At 38.9% G+C, this 9962-nt stretch overlaps 1 protein-coding gene across 2 annotated transcripts in view; it reads left to right on the plus strand.

Moving 5' to 3' along the window:
• Positions 1–9481, plus strand: part of LOC138032873 (beta-1,3-galactosyltransferase 1-like) — an 18542-nt gene extending 9061 nt beyond the window's left edge. For both annotated transcript variants that reach the window (XM_068880581.1, XM_068880580.1), the window contains exon 2: positions 7946–9481. In XM_068880581.1, coding sequence (XP_068736682.1) covers positions 7957–9024 — 1068 coding nt within the window. In that variant the 5' untranslated portion in view covers positions 7946–7956 and the 3' untranslated portion in view covers positions 9025–9481. The remainder of the gene's footprint in view (positions 1–7945) is intronic.
• The last annotated feature ends 481 nt before the right edge of the window (positions 9482–9962 follow it).

Below are 9962 nucleotides of genomic sequence, written 5' to 3' on the forward strand. Positions count from 1 at the left end.
GAAACCAGAGTTGACTCCGGCTTCTCAGCTGGATGCCCCAGCCGTTTTTTGGCTTAATCCTTAAAAAAATAGTAACAGTTTTGCGAGACTTAAAGAGCGGGACACTTTGTGACACTTTGTGATGTCTATTGTGACGTACCAGGAATCTCATTACGTAGGAGTATTGGACATGTATGACAGAAATAATAGCTGTAAATTTCCAGTAGATCCATTCAGTATTTATTAACACTTTTTGTGCCAGTTATACATTCCTCCAACAAACTTTGCGAATATTTATCACGATATTTGATACTGTTACACTTTGGCCGCTTCCCATTTGACAGAACTGACCGGCCACACCAGGCATTTGGAAGGACTAACTTTACACCGCCTTCAAATTAACACTCATCTTTGAGGATGATATACAATCCTAGGAAGAATGCGAGGGGTTATCATGCAAGTGTTCCTTCAAATTGTTGCATTTTCGTTGCAAACTGATGGGTCTGGCCGGCCAGTTCTGACAAAAGGAAAGCGCCCTTAGAGACAGATGGTCTGAACCATAAGTGATCACAGCAAGTGCATATATATTCACTCAGGGCCATGCATGTGTCATGTTGTCATGAAAAGACTGAATTACTTTTGACATGGAATGTCTAATATTAGAGTATTAACCTTGACAAATTTCAGCTTGGTTTAGCCTGGAGCTCTGCATGGCTTTCCTTAAATGGTTCTGTGCTTTTCTGTTTAGTTCTCTGATATGTTCTGGATTGGAAACTTTACCCTTGTGAAATGTTTGCTTTTCATATTCCCTTGCTGCTTCAATATTTTCAGATCTTTTTTGGTGTTTTGCATTGTTTTTCTTTTCCCTGAACTCTGTATTTTGTCTCTTCCGTTTGATAGATTCTCTCATATAAGCTCTTTTTGCCACTGCTTTGTAGAAATTATTACTGACACTCACATCATTTTTGGCTATGGTTTATTAATCGATTATTACCTCTGAATAATTGTTGACATTGGTAACACTGATGATTTCATAGCCTGAAATACTGTCATTATAATAATCTAACGGAACTGCTGAAACATAGTGTCTTTCATCTAGATGTCCAATGTTAATAACAGTAGTTCCCTGTTGTCCACTTATACTGTAGGACTGATAACAGTTAGTGGTGCCCACCCCACAGTGGATTCATTTATATGTATGGCAACATTTAATACATCGGAAACTGCTTGCACAATAAGTGCATCACACCATGTATGTTAATGTGACAACACACCCACAATTGCTCTGTAATGGGTCCAATAAATTTTTGACGGTTGTACTCCAGCAGCATGCACGTTCATCTGATAGGAAGGATCATTGTATAACTGGTGGGAAACAGAAGAAAAGAAGCATGAACCATCTAAGGTACATTCTAGTGTCTTCAATCCTTTCTGAGCAAATCGAGCCTGCAACAGTGCCATAGAAGGATTTCTCAGTACTGCATGTGTACACGTTCCATGAGCAACAGGGCCTGGGTTCGATTTAATGTCTCCTGATATCAATAGCTTTTCTCTTGTTAGACAATAACTCTCATTTTGTTGGTTCAGTTTTGTTGAATGCTTAGTAACAGATTGATCTTGAATACACAATAGAACTGACAAGTCTTTTTTGTGTTTAGCAGTCCTGCGGGTAATAAGATGAAAATGACGATTAGAATCTCCTACTCTCAAAGATTTGTTACGTCTGAGTTGCGGTCTAGGTCTAGACATTCTTACTGCAATATAATATTATTTTCCAAAAGCGAGAGATAAACACTTTCTCAACTCAGACGAACTCGGTATGTTCTTCTTTAAATAATGCACCATACACTTTCTAATTACCTTGTCTTTATGAAACAAGCTCGACGTTTTCTTATAAGGAATTCTCAGTGGAAGGTTCTCTGTTCCAAGGAGCGTGTTTGCATTTGCGAACGGCCTCAGCCCTTGCTCTATCGTAGGAGATTGGTACGGATTCCTTATCAGTTTTCCTTACATAATCAATGACCGAGTCTTTCGACAGTTCGTCATTATGGTCCGCCACACAAGTACTTGTGTCTGGAAGCATAGGTTGCTTGGTTGCCTCAATGTTTTTCATGTCACTGATGTTGTTCGAGTTGGATTCATATGGCTTCGATGACTCAGCTTGCAAAACTTCGTGATAGCTTTGATAAACATTGCTCAGTATACTTTGATGTCATGTCATTCTCCAAATGGAAGTCACCTTCCAAATGGAATTTATTAATCCCTCGTGAGCTTAGGGGGTCGACAGAGACTGCCTTCTCGAGTCTTCTCACCACAGTCAGTGTAAAACGCAGACTGCAGACTACAGACCAGGGGTAAAATGCAGACTGAAGTTATAACGTAACTGTTGAAAAAGCCCAAATCCCTCACAAATGCTAACCTTAGGCCTAATTAGGCCTAAAACAATATTTAGGCCTACCTGTTCGCATTTCTAATGGCATTTGGGCTTTTTCAACAATTAAATTATAACCTCAGTCTGCATTTTACAGACGGTCTGCAGTCTGCGTTTTACACTGACCGCTTCTCGACATGTGTCTGTCGATTCCATTTCGACATGTATTAAAGTCTTCGCGTTGGAGAGTGAAAGGCGGTGCACAATTAATTGCACCGATGTGTACTTGTTCAGAATCTTTTGCTTCATCTTCGAAGAACGCCGTTTCTATAATTCGTCAGTTTCTTGCTTGTAAATGCAGCGGAAGGTGCTCAAATTAAACACTTACGAAGAAAGCCACAAACAGCAATGGCGGCGCACAACCTTGTAGCGAAGAGGAAGTCACAGCTGTGTTGTGATTATCCATTCTGGTTGGCTAATTAGATAGTTACGGTTACGCAGGAGTGACACATTTGCATAAAGATCCCCACCAAAACTCGTGGATATATCCACGAGTAAAAAAGGTGGACCGGCTACGAGCGCGCGATTAGCCAATCCGATTCAAGGATTTAGGATTCCGGCCCGCTAAGATGCTTCAGATAAAATTAAAATCCGTTCCTTACAACGCTGAAATCTGGGTGCCTCCAATAATGTCTGGGATACCCAAGTATTTCTGCCATTTCACAAAATCTTTAGTGACTGTACCAAGAGCTCCAATAACCAGAGGTACCACTGTAACTTCGGCATGGTATATCCAACGTACTTCTAGCGCTAAATCCCGATACCGCTCAACCTTCTAGTTCTCTGTTGTCACAATATTTCTGTCGTTTCGCACAACCACATCAATCATCACCCACTGGTGCCTATCTTTCAAAATGAGACTAATATCTGGCCTATGTGCTGCATACGCTTGTCAGTAATGATTGTGGTGTCCCAGGTCATTCTCCACAACATGCAGAGGTTGATCTTGATACCACTTCTCTCCACTCTCGAGGCATAGTTCCCAGTGGACCATTGGTGCTACCTTATCATGGCGCTTTCGATACTCCTTCTGTGCCAGCTTGGGGCCGCCACTCACTTTATGATATACGTACCGAGATTTACACTCCAAAAAGGATCGAGATAAAAATAATCTCTTTGCGCTAGAGAAGCCAGCTGATTGGTCATACAATTTTTTTCACTAGTGAAAAACAACGTATCGACGCTCTGATTGGCTATATCGTTATTTTCACTAGTGAAAAATTGTCGTATCAGCCTTTTGATTGGCTAATATGATGTTGAATTTGGCGCGAGTGGCCTGTGCACAGATCTGTAAACATGGCGGCCGTCTGGTGTATGGTTTTCAAAGTTTTTGATCTTTTATTGCTTAGTTTTCTCTCCAAAAATACTTCAGAAGATCTTAAAAAGTTTTAGAAGTGCTCAAGCGAGGTATGGAAGGTAAAGATTTCTTTTATTTCAAAAATATTTTGCTATTTGTTTAGGGCTTTTGTTCACGATCGGTGGTTTGATAGCCTCACCATTAACACTTACCTCGTTAACTTTATGATCTCTGTACTTATATAATAAACAAATTACTTCATGATTGGCTCGTTTGTACGATTTTTATTACTCACTCGTTGTGAAGGATCGTTAAACTCACTCGTTCGCTTCGCTCACTCGTTCGTTTACGCGATCCTTCACAACTCGTGAATAAAAATCGTACGCACTCACCAACCATGAAGTAATCTATATATATGCCACACACTCTCATACATTGCACAGTCTACACATAGGTGATTTGTTGATTTTATCATAACTGAGTTCGTCCTCAAGGCCTGCTGTTGTGCTGCACAGGTCATTCTCTCCGTCTCCTTCTTCAGATAACCTTTTCGCATCCATATGCTTCTCCAAGATTCCTCAGCTGCAACTGCTTCTGTTCCTCTGACAAAAACATCATGTGAAGGATTGTCCTTCCTCTCCCTCACGAGTTTCTTCATGCAACCTCTCCTTGTACTCCCCCAAGGACTCGGTTGACAACAGGCACACTACTTCCTTACAAGCAGCCTTGAGCATCCGTTCTTGACAATCAGTCAAGTAGCTACTCAGCGACCTACATTCCATCTCACGGCATTCTGCAACGTTACCTTTAAGTTAAACCATCCATTCATCCCCATATTATTATATTTAAGAAAGTTATGACATTTTTTAATTTTGAAGACATGTTTCGATGTTACAAACATCATCGTCAGTACAAAATATTTGAAAAACCGTTAGGACTTATATAACAACTAGGCGAAACTTGCATAATTAAATATGATTAAGTGACAAGAAATACATATTTGAGTGAGTTACAGAGTGTTAGAAATAGTGTAGAGCCTAAAGCGTAAGTGTCAGGTTGACGTGATGAACTTGTTGGTTTAAATTAGGCTGTTCCCAATTTATATGCATAGCCTCCTTGAGTTTAAGTTGAAATTTAGTAGGGGCGGAATCAAGGATTTCGAAACAGTCCGCAGAGCAAGATTGACGACAACAAGTTCATCACGTCAACCTGACACTTACGCTTTAGGCTCTACATTCTTTCTAACACTCTGTAACTCACTCAAATATGTATTTCTTGTCACTTAATCATATTTAATTATGCAAGTTTCGCCTAGTTGTTATATAAGTCCTAACGGTTTTTCAAATATTTTGTACTGACGATGATGTTTGTAACATCGAAACATGTCTTCAAAATTAAAAAATGTCATAACTTTCTTAAAGATAACGATTTGCTTTCTGCTGTCTCGACCTTTTGGTTCCATATTATTATAATAATAATTATTTATTATTATTATTATTATTATTATTATTATTATTTATAATTATTATTATTATTATCATTATTATTATTATTATTATCATCATCATCATTATTATTATTGATAATGTAGCATTTTCTCTGGCTGATGGGATTGCCGTTATAACCATGTTAGGCGAGCCACAACTGACAAATGGCCAAGGCCTAACAGATATTCTCTCTCCTTTACATTTCTAATACTTTCCTTAGTATTCTGGCCGTTCCTAAAATAACAAGGCAGTTTTTAAAATCAATCCTACATTAACATTTACGTGTTATTTGTTCATCAAACTCTCGAAGCTCTCAGTTACACTACCAAGTGCACCAACCACTACAGGAACAACTTGTACCTTCCTCATTTTTCATATTCGTCCAATCTCTCGCTTCAGCTCTTGGTACTTTTCTACGTTTTCTTGTTCCTTCTCGTGCACCCTTGAGTCGATAGGTACCGCAATATTTAATTATTCTACGAGGGTGCGTAGGATATGAAGTGATAGATAGTTATAATCATTTAATATCCAGCAAGTGCGAGTGGCCCCTACGAAAACCGATACTATGTCCACGTTTTTTATTCCCCACATCCTTCCAATTTCCCTCTTCAGATCCTGGTAACGCACGATAGACTGAACTCGCCTTAGCGTTGTTGTTATCCGAACTATAATTCCTTTTTCATTGGTTAGTTGTAAAACAATGCTGACACCCCATACTGCAGCGGAGAAACTTAATATGGAATTTGATCAGCTAGGACAGGCCTCGAGATAAAATGACAATATGATCATGTCATAATGCTTGTTTTTTCATATGGCCAATTAATATCTTGAAGAACGCTTTAACTTAAGTGAAGTTCGCATTATTTACGGCAAAGTACAATGCAGTAACCGCGATTGTGGAAATAAAGACCTTAGATCGAAAAACAGTTGTTACACCTAACTGTATTTTTTATCTACCGAAAGTATCGACGATTTCAGCAACGTAGTGTAAGAAATTCTAGTCACAGAGCCGACCGCTATAAAATACACGTGTATATGCCAGGCCATTCTGCGCGGCCGCCATCTATGAACACCATGTGTGATATCCTTCATTTTCATATGTCTTGATCTCTGCCATATTGGTAATAATCCCGAAATAAAATAAGTATGCCAGTTTCAACAATTTCGAGGGAATGTCTGTTTCATGTAACGGAAATTTTCCAGTTGTATAGGTGGCTAAGAATCTGCAACAGAGATTATTTTTTACTTTGCGGAGAGTTTTGTTTTAGCCTGCTAATCATTTTCCTTATAAGAAACGATTTAGAAATACATGAAACAAGAAATATAAGTGAAAGAAACCGACGTTTCGGTGCATCTTGCGCCAGTATCAAGGTTATAAAGATAAAATGCGGTTTGTAAAAAGGCTACGTTAAAAACGAATTTGCATAAAAGAGTGCCAAGCTAATTACATGAATACTTTAGCACGAAGAGAATCCGACTGTACATTCAATGCTGGTTTAAGATATTGAATACACAGCATTTCATTAACATAACACTGCTGTTCCGAACAATTTCTTAGCACGCTTCAATGTATAAATCAAGAAATGCACGAACAAATTTGACTGCCTTGTTAATGAAATGCTGTGTATTCAATATCTTAAACCAGCATTGAATGTACAGTCGGATTCTCTTCGTGCTAAAGTATTCATGTAATTAGCTTGGCACTCTTTTATGCAAATTCGTTTTTAACGTAGCCTTTTTACAAACCGCATTTTATCTTTATAACCTTGATAATGGCGCAAGATGCACCGAAACGTCGGTTTCTTTCACTTATATTTCTTGTTTAATCATTTTCCAGCAGTAAAAATTGACGGGTCACTGAATTCGTTTTTAAGGCAAAATACAGGGTGCTTTTAGATTGTCCTTTCGTTGCCGTGGTAACCTATCACGTTACATCAAGGAGTGCACCTTGTTAAGCAGTTCTTGGTTTTTCATAATGTTCCATGACATAGCCGTTTTTATGAAACGTTTGTGTAGATTGTTGAAAGGGTTCTTTGACTGCACGTGACGTCATAGCGGCCATGTTTGTGGAAAGAACAATTGCGAAAAAGTCTTTTGGGAATTTGACTCAAACTTAAAACGGCTAGGTCACGCTATTTTAGGCATTTTCAGCACTGATCGAATGGTCATAGAATTAACTAAAATATCAAAATAACTGTTCAAAACTATAGAAGAACTCTAACAAAACACCGGGAAGCCAAGAAGGGACATGGATGGACAAAACTGGAGAGGATTGAAATGGATTGAATTTGGGTAAATTTGAAAAACGTCGGCCCGCCTTTTTTCAAATTTATATCAGTCTATATCAAAATGTCATTTACAAAACTTGAAAATCATTCTCAGTTGTTATGTTGCGGTAAAATGAAAGACTCTTGCTCTGCCAATTTGACGTTTAGAGCTCATAATTAACAAAATTAAACAAAATTACCTAAAATAGCGTGACCTAGCCCCTTTAAGTTACATTTCTCTACTGTTTTGGCACCAACATGGCCGTCTTAGGTCACGTGAGTGCAATCAAAGAATGGAAACCCCTTAAGTGAAAACTAAGAATTTTCAGGCCTTTGCTAGGCGCTGAAATTGAAAAAAATATCAAAACAGTCACGATTCTCTTGCCTTACCTTCTACAAGCAGACGGAATGGTGTCTTTAAGCTAAATTCAAGTTAGGGTTGCTAAGTTCATATCAATAAGGCTGCTGTTTTAATTTTTTACAGGTATTGGGAAAATGAAAGCAAAAATGGTCTTCAGGAAACGCTTTACTATCAAAGTACTCATTGTAATTGTAAGCTTGGTGGCTGTCACCCACTTGCTTGTTCCTCAACTTGCATCTGAGCGAGGAAGTAATTCGGTGCTGCCTTCAAGTCTGATAGATCCAGATGCTCACCGCGAATTACAACAACAACAAGCAACTGACGAACGCCAAAAAGTTGATTCTGAGATCACTCTTGTGCCAGAAATGGTGCAAAACACGACTCTCTTAATCATTATTAACACGATTCCGTCACATTTTGAAAGGAGAGATGTTTTAAGAAAAACGTGGGCAAAACAATCACATCGGAAATTTCCGGCTAATCACACGAATACTTCTGATCTTGTGTCTGATTCGGATGTCACTGTGAGTATTTCATACTTTTTCATGCTAGGATTCGACGGATACTCTTCCATTGACGACAGCGTCAAAAGAGAATCAATAGTCCATAAAGACATTCTGCGTGTGAATTTAATAGAGACTTACCGCAGTATGGTAAATAAAATAATCCTTGCCTTTGAGTGGGTAACGACACTGGACATGAAGCCACATTTTGTAGTAAAAGCAGACCACGATGTCTATGTTAAGATACCAGAACTTGAAGAATGGTCGAATACCTTTTCCGCCAGCTTTCCTTCGAGATTCTACGCTGGGTATGTTGAAAGAAATGCAGCAGTTCAGCGTCAATTCAAAAGTCCATGGTATGTTAGTAGGAAACACTTCAACCAAGAGACTTATCCTCCTTATTGCTTGGGGCCGTTTTACGTTTTCTCTTGGAACTTCTTTTTAGAATTGGTGAATGCAACTAAAACGGTCAAACCTTTTCCTGTAGAGGATGCCTATATGGCTGTTGTGGCGCAAAAGTTAGGCGTGGAGCCCTTTAATACGGGTACGGAACTATTCAATAGAAACCGAATTCTTAACCGCATAGTGCTGAGAACCCCCGAATTCAAATTAAAGATTCCCCCCGGAATTGTCTTGGGAGACTCATTGAGTAACGCCGCCATAATGCGGATAGACCGTCTCTACAAACAGGCAATGTAAAAAACGTTCTGTAGAAGCCATTGTCCCGTTCACACCGAAACTAAACATGCTTTAGAGGTTTTTTTTTGTTCAGAAATGTTTATTTTACCTTAGAACAATGAAGAATTTTAGTAAAAATCTAAATAGGCCATTTCCGAGTTGCCGTTTGTCTCGGTTTCGAGGTGAGTCTTGGTGCTCAACTATTGAAAGGGAAATGATTTTGATTTGCGTAAGATTAAGCAACTCATTTTCATTTGAATGGTTGTGCACCAGGACTCACTTAACTGAGGCAAGCATCAACTCGGAAATGGGCTATTCATCCATGACTGTATATTTAACAATTATTCCATGAGCGCGCGTTGGATATGAGATGATAGATAGCCAACGAGGCGCGAAGCTAGTGCCGAGTTGGCTATAACCAGTCTCATATCCAACAAGCGCGAGTGGAATAATTGTTTTATTAACAACGCCCCCAAAATATAGAAAACTAGACTACAATAAAAAATAAAAAGGCCCAAAAAATCACGCATATGCTTGCCGTGTTTGTAGATCATGGTATAATGGCTCATAACCCATGATGGCTTAGCCAATCAAAACTCTCGAACTGCATTATCCAATGATCCAGTTTTTAATAATTACAATTAGACCCGTAGTCCGGAAGATCTACGAGTCAATAGCACATGAGACTAAGCCGAATGGGCTATTGACCCGTGGCCCTTGAGGGCGAAGGGTCAAATTGTTTTAGTATCACCCGACTAGTCGCACAGAAAAGGCAATAATAAAGTTAGCAAATGCAAGTTGAAGAAATATTTCTTTGGGAATAAAATGGAAGAAAGCGTCACGGTTTTCGCTACTCAAGGACTGTTACTGGTAGTAATCCTCTAGCAGCGTAGCCAATTAAAATGCAGGATTTGCATTGGTCCACTAATTGCGTGATATATATTTAACAAATACATTCC

Source organism: Montipora capricornis, chromosome 14 (assembly GCF_036669925.1).
Source record: "Montipora capricornis isolate CH-2021 chromosome 14, ASM3666992v2, whole genome shotgun sequence".
Lineage (NCBI taxonomy): Eukaryota > Metazoa > Cnidaria > Anthozoa > Scleractinia > Acroporidae > Montipora > Montipora capricornis.